The sequence below is a fragment of the Cygnus atratus genome, chromosome 4 (assembly GCF_013377495.2).
Source record: "Cygnus atratus isolate AKBS03 ecotype Queensland, Australia chromosome 4, CAtr_DNAZoo_HiC_assembly, whole genome shotgun sequence".
Classification (NCBI taxonomy): Eukaryota; Metazoa; Chordata; class Aves; order Anseriformes; family Anatidae; genus Cygnus; species Cygnus atratus.
In genome coordinates this window covers 6,636,790-6,650,247 of record NC_066365.1, presented here as the reverse complement: position 1 = coordinate 6,650,247, position 13,458 = coordinate 6,636,790, and the positions used below count along the sequence as shown (strand labels likewise).

Below are 13,458 nucleotides of genomic sequence, written 5' to 3'. Positions count from 1 at the left end.
CTATTCCCTCCTTAGACTGTTTTATAGGTATGTTGTTTTTTTCCTCTCTGACTTTAGTGAAATTTACTAAATTGTGTCTTGAGTCATGATCCACATCATGAAAAAGAGAGAAAAATATGACAGTGATCTAAGAAGTGCTAACAGAGAATAGTTTCCCAAGTGTATGTTAGCCAGATAATTAGGTCTATGGAAACAACAAATATGAAAGCAGATGAGAGCCCTCTGAAGTACGTTATATACTGAATTTGCACCACTGTTGAAAAGAAGGCTGAAGAGATGGCAGAACATAAGATGAACAGTGTTACATATTACATCAACATTAAAAGGAATATCAAAATCTCTCTCTCAACTGATTTCCAAACTTTTAGGGAGTAACTTACTGCAGTCTTATCTGTCACCAAACAGCAATGTTTTGAGTATTTGCTCATGCTTCTTCCTCCCTGAATGCAACAGCAAAATCGAGGAAATCACTGGCAGGCCTAGAATTGGAATTGATTCATTTTATATGTATTGGACAAACATTTTACTGAAGTTCATACAGACAAACCAGGTTTTAGAGAAATCAAAAAGCTTTCTTATCTACTAAATATTCCACTAGCAGGAGCAGCATTTTGGTTTGTAACTAAAACACTAGCCTGAATATCAGGGGTTGTTCCATCTCTAATCTGCTCTATGATCTAAAAGTAGTTTATTGCAATGATATGTTTTTCTCATTTTTCTTTTCTTAGGGAGATGATAAAAATCAAGTCTCCCTTGCAAATTTTTGGATTTAAGGTTTAAACGTTCCATGCCAACATATTATTATAATAACCTGATGAACTAGGAATAATCAAATAAATTTTAAAAGTTACTGAGCATTCATAGTTACTACAATACATTCTTGGGACACGAGTAGCATTTACAAGCAGCTTATATCCAAGGAATCAACAAAAGAAAGGATTGAACGAAAGAATATGGAGTGTGTGGACTCTTCTTCACAGAAACTCAGAGGGCATAAGGTGACTAATAAATGTTTTTCCATATAGTAAATAACATAGATTACTATAATTACATATTAAAGATTATAACACATTTTAAATTAAGTATCATTTACTATTCCTGTGTAGTTTGCCTTTAAAAAATGCCTTTTTTTTAATCAAGGCACTTAGAAAGTTATTTTTTCTAACATAATTACAGATAAGATTCAAATAAAAATTTAAATAAATCATTTACCTTATAGAAAATATATTTTAATAGTGAAATAAAAAATAAAGGATTTGTCCCTTTTGACTGGCAACAAATACGTTAAGAAACTGTATTTTCCTTGAAGTTGTAAAGCTTCCATAAAAAACAATGCAAATAAAAGTAATTGAGTACAGAATAGTAACACTTCTTTCAAAACTTAGCAGTGACTGAAATAGGATATATTTGCATAAATTTCCTTGCACACATCTTACAGCAGCACAGTAGCTAAATTGTTTATTTCAGAAGAATTCAAACATATAAGCATGACTTCAGAAAGTTCATATGCAACAGACTGCAATAAAAGTTTGTATATTTTAGTAACGCTTAACTTTCACCCAACTGCACACGAGAAAACTATTGAAATTACAAAAAAAAGCTTCCTGGAATGTTGATTTTAGCGGTTTTTCCTTTAAGTTCCACTTTGTACAACTAACAATACATTCTTTCAAAATTTTAACCCAAAATACTGATTTTTTTTTTTAAGAGGAATATCTGTGGAACTTGTATATAAAACAAGATTATTTTCATAGAATATAAAATACTTGAAAAATTTTTAAATACTCAATGTTTCTAAAACATTATGGAGTTGATAAATTGTCATAATTTTAACACAGATTCCCTCTAATTAAAAAAAGTGGTTCTCAAAATAAATCAACAATTCCCTAGTGCACACATAAAGAGAAAAGATCAAAAGCAGTAACTGGTATCTTTCCTTCCAGTGTTAATTAGTAATTAAAAATCTTAGCTTCATTAGTACCTACTTTGAAATAGTTTGATTTTTTTTTTGATGGGGGAAGGGAATATTACACAGGCAAATCCTGCAACAGAAGTCATGAAAATTAACCAGCTTTGAAACTGCTTGCTTTCATCACAGTTTAAAAAGAGACTTCATTATTTTCTTTTAAATGAGAATCTTCCTTGAAGACCTCAGCTTTCATTTGGTCTGAGTTGCATGTACTTGCATGTACTGCCTACTTCTACTGGCCAAGTAACACCCTTTCTCTATAACAGTTCAGGTATGTCTGATAATTTTAAGTAGAAACACAAATACGAGAATTGGTTCCTTAGTAGAGTGTAAAAGTCAACAGCTCCTAGTATTTGGATTAATTGAAAGTCCTAAAAGAATTTCCTGCATTTGGAATGGGGAAATAAGACTTGTCAATGTTTCAAAACCAGGAAGATTGAATAAATGTCCCTTTATGGATTTCAAGTGTCTTCCATTCGTAGTTTATTTGATGCCTTCAATACCGATTCCATTTTCACTTCCATTATCACAGCTGAATATTTCCTGCGTACAAGGTAATCAACAGTATAGCAGCAAACCCCGTTAGTAAACCAGCATTCTGAATAAGGAAGAATGTAAGATCCATCTTTCTTCCTGTCACTTTCTCTCTCAGCATATCATTCATCTCTGGGAACTGGAAAAAGGCATAATTTTAGGTAAGTATTGCCATCTTGTGGTAGCGTGTGTAACTTAAGAGTATTTAACAACAAACATTGCTGCTTTGAACTGAGTATTAGAACTAACAGAGGGTGAAGGCAGTCACAGAACAAGTCACCCTAGTTATCCTGAAAACTATTTCATCAAGAATGGAATATTGAAATGGTGTTTTGCTTTCCTCTGCTGTGATATCACCTTTTTGGCTCTCATGCAGATTTCCTCTTTTTAATTTGGGTCCAATTGTCAGTCTGTATGTTGCTAGGAGCAGCTGTCCTTGTATTGCTAAATATTGTGTTTCTTTCTTCACTAACAGACAGAGAAATCCTCAATCAGGAAATGGAAGATTAGGATTCTTCCACTTTATTTATAAGCAAAAGAGGTGAAGCTGAAAACACAAACAGCCCCTCAGAAATAAGAAACCTGTTACAAATAGAAGGTCTGTTGGGCTGATGAGGTAGTGATAAAGCAAGGAAGAAAGAACAGAAATGTTGTGAAACTGGTAGCAATATATGCAATATTACATTAGGGTGTGATGAAGGGATTCTTCGTTCCATAACAGGTGTCATAATGGCACCATAATAGCAAAGGATGACTGTTAATTGCAGGAACAAAGCTACTTCCTCTGAGAGCCAATGGAGGTGGTGGCAGATGAGCACTGGTGATAAAAGTGCCCATTAGCATGGGGCAATTCAGGGTATGTGTTTGTGGCAGATAAAGTCAACTGTAGTTGACTTTGACAAACATAAGTAAGCTTTAAACTCTTCTCCTGTTGTGGTGAGAGTAGTATTGCCAGTGTGCAACAGATTCTGAAGTTCAGTCTCAGTTAGAAGCCTTCTGTCTGAATGACTCAGAAGCTTTATCTTTGATCTCATAAGACGAAAAGAACTGTTGAAGCCAATGCAATTCTTGAAGAACAGATTAAGGTAAGTGGGAAGTGGCCAAATCTTCCCAGAAATCATTCCACAGCTCTGTGATCCTCTTGCACAAGAGACAAAGACAACAACAAACCAGATTAGCTTCATGCCATACAGCAAGGCTCATGTGTGCTCACACACCTCAGTGTACACATTCTCACATACCCACAGCTTCATCACATGGTTATCTTACTGACACAGAGGCTGGACTGCACCAGGAGTCCAGGAGAAAAAGGGAGGAAAAAAGAACAGCAAAAAGAAAAGAAAAGGGAAAGGACATTCTAATTAATCCTACCTGCTTCTACAAGCAGACCAGAAGCACGTGAAAATCATAGCAGAAAGTGGAAAGGCAAATCTCTGTACAGAGCACTTGCACACCCTATTTCAGACTTCTCAGGGGGAGAAAAGTTGAGACAGGTAGCTGATTCAATCGAAAAACCTAGAAAAAGAGAGAGATGCAGGAGAGGAGACAGATGGTGGAAGGGAGGGGAGAGAGAGAGAGAGAGAGAGCAGAACAACAGATACAAAGAAAAGAATGTTACCTACTTTGATGGATTTAATTAGAACAATTTTACGATGAGCCACTCTAAATTTATGCCATGAGTTTTGCACATCATAGTTGAGTGCACTACTATTCGTTATAAGAGAGTGAAAGCAAGTGAACAGCATTAGCAATTAAGGTACTGCAAATTTGTAAAAGAAGCTATTTATATTGTTCATTTAACTCTAAGATTACTACTTATGAAATCCTATGTTATTACCTCAACTACATTAGTATTTAATGTTATAGTCCTTATAACCATGTAAGAGTTCTTAAATGCAAGTAGAACCAAACTGGGGTCTCAAATCTTTTCAAATTCAGGCCTCACTCTGGTTCTACACTCAGATGGATTCTAATATGACAGGTGGAAACATTTTTTACAGATTTATCTGCTCTTACAACACTTGAATTAAACATAATAAAGCTTTAAACTCTTGTAAATTCTCTTTCGTTTTGAGATAAAACATCATTGTAAGGAATTTATAGAATATTGCTGACTGCCTGGTGAAGCCAGATTAAATTCCCAACATCTAAACCTGATCTAGAACTTAGCACTATTTCTTTGCCTTATGTTTTCTAATATACTTTCAAAAAAAAATATTCTGTTTTGAATAGCATTCAACAGATCACTTAAAAAAAAAAAAGTCTGGACAAAGAAACTGGGGCTGGTACTGTTTAATTTAAACAGTATTGGAGTTTAAGTCAGGGTTTTCACCTAAACAACTCCAAAATTATTGCTGAAGTTACATAACATATTCCATTCAACTCTTAAAGAATATTTTGTTTATTTACTTACTTTTTCTGCTTTTCTTTTAGAAGACGATTTTTGAAAAGACAAATGATTCATTTAATAACAATAATGTGAGATGCTCTGTCACTTTTTAAAATGCTGAAACAAAGTATTTAAACACTTTTCAGTCTTCAGTGAAACCAGCCCAAACTCATGAAAAGCTTCTCTTTCTTTAAAACTCATTTTCAGCAATAATCTGACCAGCCCTAGTTGTGAAATCAAAGGCCTTCACATTTAATGAATAAGTATAATTACTTGTGCACCTTCATTAAGGTTATAATTGATTATTTAACATCTAATAATAAGACGTAGATGACTCTGGCAGGAGAGGGACAAAAATATTAAATTCCACCAGAGAGACTGTTACTGCAGTCCTTACTTTCTTGCAGAAAACTAAATAATTGAAAATGAAATTCCTTCTCACCATATCTGCCAGAGAGATATACAGGAACATTCCACCAGCTACTGCAAAGATGATGTTAGGAGCAAAGTTGTTGCCTACTAATATACCGAAAGCCATCCCAATATAACAGGAACACGCAGACAGAAAGTTGAAAAACAGAGCCTGCCGAGTACTCATTCCTGCACTAAGCAAGATGACAAAATCCCCTAAAAAGAGAGAAAAGAGAAAGAAAAAATGAGAAAACCATCTTCAGCAAATGATATTATGATTATTTTTTGATTTCAATGGAAGTCTAAAGAAAAAGACATTATTTGTATACAGCTTATATCCCACTGCTGGTTTTCCTCATTCAAGTAAATGATGAGCATTTCCTTCAACAATAAGATAACTGAAACATTCTAAAGCAAGTAGGTGATGCACAACATAGCTAAGAGCTTGAGAACACAGGACTACCCATAATGAGCAAAATTTAATTAAAAAAACACATACAAAGGCATGTATGAACAGGGCAATTAATACCTATCTAATATACATTCCTAGTTTCCATCCATCTGCACTCAGGAACTTCTTGGGCTACATGTGTATTATGGTACTTGATAACTTTTTGATGAGTGCTTTTTCTATTAGTCTAAACTTCTTTTCAATCCATGCCAAGTTTCTGCAAGCATAACCTCCTACAGCAGTAATTTCTATCAAAAACAACATGTTGAATTAAGTTCCTTACCCAGCTCATGAGGAAACTCTTCACACAAGATGGCTATGGAGGTACTCAGCCCTTGAAACAGAGACAAAGTGAAAGAAGCACCAATTGCCAAACCATCTATGAAATTATGTACGGCATCACTCAGTGTTACCATCCAAGCAATAGTTCCAATCTTTGACAGTGGGTGCCCACCGAGACATTTACATAAGTTGCCTTGGGTTGCTTCCTCCTGGAAAAACAACACAATAAAGCAATTACATAAAACACTGAATAAAGAAGTCAATGAAACACAATTCTGGCTTTAATCAAATGCTGAGTATAAAATAAAGCACAATTACATGAAGAAAACAAATTGCTTGGTCCAAGAGGCAGACGGCACAGGTAGCAGCAGCAAATATTTTCTGTTTCAACAACTGAAAAGCGAAGGGCCCAGTCACCTTCTCACTACAAAGCTTTATCTGAATGCCCTTCAGCTGAGACAGAAAGCAATTCAGACCACAATGTCTGAATGTCTCTCTGGCAGTGTCTCTCCCACATTAAGAGACTGCCAAGGATTGATAAGGCTCCTCACAGCCTCCTCAGCCACCTCTATTAAGCATGTACAGTGGGGAGGATTTGATCATTGTGATTGACAGCATCATACTTCCTACCTGAAACAGACCTGGATAAAGTACTTGCTGCCTGTATGTACATCATGCTCGTAAAGACACAGCCACCACCACAGCAACAGACACCTACATGGGAATCCAGACACACATCCAGGTAGTCCTCTAATTTTATTTCTTATTTTGAGCAGTGACAGTTATGTCCAGCTAGTGAAATCAGTTTTTACAAAGCGCATGTTTAAGAAGAACAGCAGTGGCTAGTTCTGACTGTGCGAGTTGAGGGCTCAGAGCACAATTAGAACTGGCCAATATAAAACTGCAATGCACAATCAGGCCAAGGCTCTCAATAATTCCTACCAGACGTGGAGGTAATTTATACATCCGGTGTCATGAAATAATGAGAAATTTGACAAAGATAAAAGGAACTGCCATTTCAGCTGGGAGTACAAACTAATTTCCACTATAAAAATCCTAATGTTCCATTCTGATAAATTTCTGTACACACATATATTGTAATTAGATTATATTTGCAAGCATAATAGCATTGGGAAAAAAAATACAAAAAAGGATTTGCATGTAAGGCATTAACTACTGTTTACTACCAGAATACATAAATAGTAATATATATGTGTTTACCCAGACATATTTAAACACCTTTCTTCTTGTAAGAGAAGGGTGTAGAGGAATACCTCTTTCCTTTCTATCAATGGGTCAAAAAGATAATTCCAAGAAAATTTTCCAAGGAACACCGGAAATGGCTTCAGCTTTGTCATATCAAATGCAAATGCTACCAGACAACTGAAGTTTGAACTTTAAGGAAATGTAACGATTAATAAACGGTCACAAAATCTGTAATGACAGAGCAACGAGATCCGTCTCACGCTTTGCTCACCGGACTCTTATCTGACATAATATATACTTGTATGTTGGAGCTGCCTTGGTACAGGACAAAAGTTCACATTAGACTTCAGACTGGGAAATCCCTATTACATTACTTGGAATCTGTAGCTAGTAAATCCATGGTTAAGTAGTGGCACAATTGCCATAAAACACAGTTGTAATTCCTATTCAGTACATAAGAAGTCAGATTTGTACTTCTATGATTTTATATTAAAAATATCATAAAAACATTCAGAGTTTCCCTGCAAATTCAAACACAGTGGAAACAATATGTATACCTGCATTTTTCTGAGTGCTGTAAAGGCATAACAGGCTTAGCCATAGAATTATGTAAAGGACTCATTTTCTTCTACCAGTTGCACGGGTGAGAATTCCAGTGAAACTCTGAATCATTGCATATGTATGACAAAGATAAAAATCCGATCAAGGATTTTTTTGTTTAAATAAATAATTTACAAATATACATGTTGAACCTTCCATGTCTCTACGAAGAAAAATGAAGATTGAGTAAGAAGATGATGTTAAGAAGTATCTGTTGAACTCATCAAGATCAGAACTGACCAGACTGGGTTTGGGTTATCTATGGTTTTGGTTGTTGGTTTGTTGTGTTGTTTTTGGTTTTAAGCAACTGCAATTAAATAAGGAAAACAGTATTGATTTACTTCTAAAACTACTTTCTTGATACAGTATTTCAAACTTTAGAGAAAATTGTAGCTTAAAAACTAGGAATCAGATTCTGAGAGGCTTCTATCATATGTATACACATCTAACAGCCATTTACTGTGTAGCTTTATGGTATAATAAATAATTCTTCCCTGTAATCTACCTTAGATAATGTTGCGACTTCTTTTGGAAATCATATAAAGTACAAGGACATTGCTTGTCTGCGTTTACATTCTGAACTTTACTAGATCATATGCCCAACAGAAATAGATGAATGACTAATAAATATTAATATATAATAATAAATATTCTTAATGTTCAAGATAAGGCAGACTACTGATAAATTTACCTTACAAATATATAGAATTTTGAGGCAAAAATGAACAATGCCTGGCTCTACTGGACTGTTTCCTCTTTGTCATGGTACTGTACTGGGTCTGGCTGGAATAAAACATTGTGCTCTTCACTTGTAGCTAGAACAGCCCTGATAGCACACCAACGTTTTTTCTATTGCTGAGCAGTGTTGGCACAGCATCAAGACTTTCTCCAACCCCCCCAAAGGTGGGGAGGGGACACCACCAGGCATCTGACCTAAACCGACCGAAGGGAGGTTCCACACCCTATGGTGTTACACTCGTCAATAAAAGCTGGGAAAGTAAAAGGGGTGGGCTTTCATTACAAAAATGTCTGTGCTCCCAAAAAACTGCAACATGTACTGAGGCCTGCTTCCCAAGATGTGGCTGAACATCGCCTGCTAATGGGAAGCAGAAAATAATTGTTTTCCCTGTCTTTGCTTCCACATAGCTTTTTTTTTTTTTTTTCCTTCCCCCTCTTTCTTTTCCCTTTAATTAAATTATCCTTATCTCAACTTGTGAGCCTTTTTTTCCCATCCTTTGAGGAGAGGGAGTGCGAGAGTGACGTGGTAGAGTTCAGTTGGCCATCAGTGTGAAACCACCACAGGTACTTCAGGAGATGTTACAGGAGAGATGCCAGCTAAGGAGTTCTGGAACACTCAACTGGTCTATCAGGTCAGATTTTTATTAATTACTACTGCAGTTCTGTATTATTTGCATCACCACAATTGATGGTAAAACAAAGATAACCTTGGTATTTTTGCTCTTCTGAACATAATTTTTTCTTTAAAAGCAATGGCTTCTCCTTTGTTCCCAAATGTAAGAGAAATGATAGAGACACTTCTCTTATTTCATCTTACGTTATTACCTCAGGGTACCGTTGCTCTTCCTAATACATCTGTGACTCCCTCAGACAAGAACAAACACCCCAATCTGTTAAATGCTTGCAGAGAAGAAAGAGTTTATATTCTGCACATCAGTGGAAAACCCAATAGGAGTTAGGACAGAGCAACTCCACCCTGTTCATAACATTTTCCTTCATACAGGCAAAAGAGTAAGCACTGGAATGAAAGTTTTGCTCTTGAAAAAACTAAAAGATAAAAAGGTGTCTTTTGGTGTTCTCTGGGAATGTCCCCAGGAACAAGAAGGAACCCTGACACTGCCCCTAGGGCATGAATAAAGGCCACCATGAAGTTTTATTATACAACTCTAACATTGTGTGCTTGGGACTACAGGCATTTTCAGCAATTTGTCTCTGAAGTAACTTTTCTTAAAAGTTACTGTTGTCAAGCTGTTTAATTTTAATGTGTAGTAGGTACAAATTCTGGGTCAGCACAAAAGGGGTTTCCGAGGTTGCAATTACTGCTGCAAGTGAAATTTAAAAGTATGCAACTAATTAAACATTTACATTTACTCTGGCAGGCATTAAAAGAGAAAAGAAGATTGCATCTCCATGGTTGAAAACAGCTAGCACACTCTTGCACGGACTCCAGCCTCCACCCTTAAAGCCTACATGATGCTTTCTGTCTTCACTGTTGTTGCTCTCTTTACTGAGCTTTAAATTACGAGGACACGTTAAAATTCTATTATGTATATCTTGACTAACCCCAAATGGATCCCACATAAATATCAAATGTGTGTAAAACTTAATTCATACCTACCCTCTTAGCACTACCCTAGCTCCTCCCTGGTGACTCTGAAGGGTATGCTGGCCCCTTTAAACCTGCCTGAAGGAGGAAAAAATGTAATGACAGCTTTTCTTTGCTACCCCCCATATCAACAGTGGGTTATCTGCCACACTGGGATTTATTCTACAGCCATCTTCCTTCCAGCCACTCTTGGCTCCAGAGTGAATTTTACTGTGCTACATTCAGAAGACTTTAATATAACATATTCTCTTTCTAGCTCTGGAGAAATGGAAAGCAAGAAAGAATGGAAAGCATGAATTTTCATAAATGCAATACTTATAGAGGAAGAACCATTGTGAAATTTTAAGTTCTTAAAGTCAAGACTGCATGCAAAAGGAAATATATGAGTATTCCACAAAGGATCTTGGAATGACCTACATAATTTATGATCATGAGCACTATAAGTAACCTAGTTGCTATAAATAAATACTAGATAGCCACACTTTATTATTATAATATATGTGATATGATTGTGTTATCTTTATGTTACATGTAAGGACATGGCTGGCCAAAATGCAATAATGGAACAAGTCCAGATAAAACTTCTGGTAAACAGGGCAGAAATATAATACCTGTGCTGCTAGAAAGGACCATCTCCACAGACGGTGGAGGTTTTGTATGTGTGTACGTGTTCTAAATCTACAAAATACAGTTTATGGATACTCAAAATGCAATTTTCCTTTCGGTGCCCATGCAATTTTAGCTATCACCCCTGTTTCTCCTAATCTTTACAACAACCAGTATCCACTGCACTCCGTAACATTTCTAAAGTAAGGACAAGTACAATTTTGGTACTTTAAACTGTGTGTATCAAGTGTCCTGTGAGCCTGCAGGGTCAATGCAGAACTCCCATATTCTCTATTTGAGAATTAAGGCCTTTGTCCTGCTTCCTCTCCTGCTCCTCAACGCTCCCCCACAAACAACTTTCTGGGTGAAGAGCACAGGTAGTAAAACAGAAATCTTTACTGCGAAAGATCTTCCTTAGCCATCAGATAATTATTTCTATGTTTTTCCGTTTTGTTTTTGTTTGTATGTTGTTTTTAAACAAGGGACAGGGAAAAGAGTAAAGAAGCACACCAACTTTTTCTTCCCATTTCCATTTTTCTTTTCTGACAGAAGGAGGTCGTATTTGTAGTAGAGCAATAAACACAAATACAGAGAACAAATTGGAAAGAGGATATTACTTAAACCAGGAGGAACAGCCACTGTCTCAACCTATTACTTCTGTAATTCCCAGCATGTCCAAGTACATTGGACTAGCACAACCAATGATCACAATATATTGCTTACTGTATCAGTTCTCCTCATTACTCATAGATTCAAAGGAACCAGGTTCTCCAACTTAAGGCTGGATGTAGTCAGGAACACAATATGGATCATGTAACATTAAAACACACTATCACACCCTTTAAACAAAACAATAACAACAAAATAAAAATTAACAGATTAAATATTTATCTCTGTCCTCCCCATCCCTACGCTGATAACTACTAGCTCTTATAGTTGTTCAGCAATCGAATCCAGCATTCAGATTTTGTAAGCTTGCCCAAAAGTAACACAGTTTTTCATAGGGCTCAAGCAAATTTACAAAAACTTGACGGAAGTAATAAAAATTCATATTAACCCTTCCCCAGATATGCTTATACAATAGGCAGGAATAAAATAAACAAACAGACACAAGTTTCATACCTGTGCTGAGACCACACTGATGCTGTCAAAACCAAGATTTCCATTGCTCTCTATGACGGCTGAGTTTGCGTAACAGGTCACCCCATTGCTGGATGATGGTGGTTTGTGTGGGTTAGCCTTATCCTGACATTGATTCTGTTCACCATTTCCTAAGTCATTATGGCCAGTCTAGGCGACAAATAAACAAACAAGTAGCTCATTAAAGCAAAAGCAAAATAAGAAATAAATAAATAAATAAAAATAAGAAATGCAGACCAAAAAGGAAAATGCAGGGAGTGTCATATTCATGCTGCATTTCTTTCAACACCAAGTAAATGTTTAAATAGCAATAAACATTTTAATACTTAAATTTTTTAATGAACTTCAAAGTTACCTAAGTTCCCCTCCTATCTAAGCATCTCTTCCTTTCAGCTGATTAGAATACTTGTTGGGATTTTCCATTTTTATACCTTTCTATAGAACAGTTGAATCTTCATAATCTTCAATACGAGGACCAGCTTGGGAGGGTCCAGCTAAGTGAGGTAAGAGACCAGCTAAGTGAGATAAGAGTAGGAACACAGGACAGTTTTCTTGGCAAGACAAGAGTAGAGAGTTCCAGAAAGTTTGAGAGGCCTTTGTCTGAGACAAATTCAGTCTCACTCATGTGAGCACACCGCAAAAAAGTCCTCTGACGTATGAGTCCTGGTTTAAGCAGAGCCAATTATCCATATTGCGCAATATGGATAATTGCAGGGTCACTAAAGCAGGTCTGCGTACCAGAGCATGGGGAAACAAAGCGCTAGTTACTGCAGGTGAGATTTGGGCACTGTCAGTCCTGGTAAATTACACTTTACAGATGAATAAGAAGATATACATGTCACAAATTTCTCCTGTCCGTATAGGAGCTTCAGTGGCAGACTCCCATTCTCTTCAGCTTTTACATATTTCCACTTTTTTCTGATATGTTTAGCTAGCACAGGGAAGATTCGGCCCTTGAGAGCAGCTAGAGCATATGCTAGTGACAGCAGACCACACTCGCATCTGGATTCTATTCCCAGCTCTGCCTGTAACTCCCTCAAAAAAGTGAAATTGCTTTCCCTCTCCATATGAATTTTAAACAGATGTATGAGAACACTTGGTAAGGCTGAAATCCTCAGGAAAAAAAATCCAACATTTTATTAAACTATCAAGAATCTCATAAAATGTATCAGGTACTTTATGGTAAGGCTTGTACTGTTAGTGACGCCTTTCATTACCTGGTTATAGATCTTCAATATCACTTTCAGAATCCTTTCCACAAAGAAGAGAATATAGAATCCACCAAACACAGCAACAGCTTTCTCAATATAGTTATCTACTTTGGGGTCAAATCCAAATGCCTAACATTGAAGACAAAAGCAATGTGAATTAGTCTGTAATCTTAGTACATTTCCATAAAAACAAATTCCCTGACCACACACAAATACTCCTCAGAAGTACAGACTGTCTACCAGCCAGGAGTTTCAATGAGGCTGAAGTTATGAAAGATCCTGACCCTGACAGATTTGTTTCTTTTTTTTTTTTTT

General features: G+C 36.3%; 1 protein-coding gene across 3 annotated transcripts in view; it reads right to left on the bottom strand.

Moving 5' to 3' along the window:
* Window positions 1-765: 765 nt before the first annotated feature.
* The window catches only part of SLC39A8 (solute carrier family 39 member 8), a 61,492-nt gene continuing 48,799 nt past the window's right edge, over window positions 766-13,458 (bottom strand). The window contains exons 7-11 of one of the 3 annotated variants that reach the window (XM_035539794.2): window positions 13,150-13,272; window positions 11,915-12,082; window positions 6,038-6,245; window positions 5,335-5,519; window positions 766-2,642 (exon numbers count right to left, since the gene is read on the bottom strand). In XM_035539794.2, the coding sequence (XP_035395687.1) occupies window positions 2,496-2,642; window positions 5,335-5,519; window positions 6,038-6,245; window positions 11,915-12,082; window positions 13,150-13,272 (831 nt within the window). In that variant the 3' untranslated portion in view covers window positions 766-2,495. The remainder of the gene's footprint in view (window positions 2,643-5,334; window positions 5,520-6,037; window positions 6,246-11,914; window positions 12,083-13,149; window positions 13,273-13,458) is intronic. The other 2 variants (XM_035539779.2, XM_035539802.2) reach the window with 2 other exon arrangements.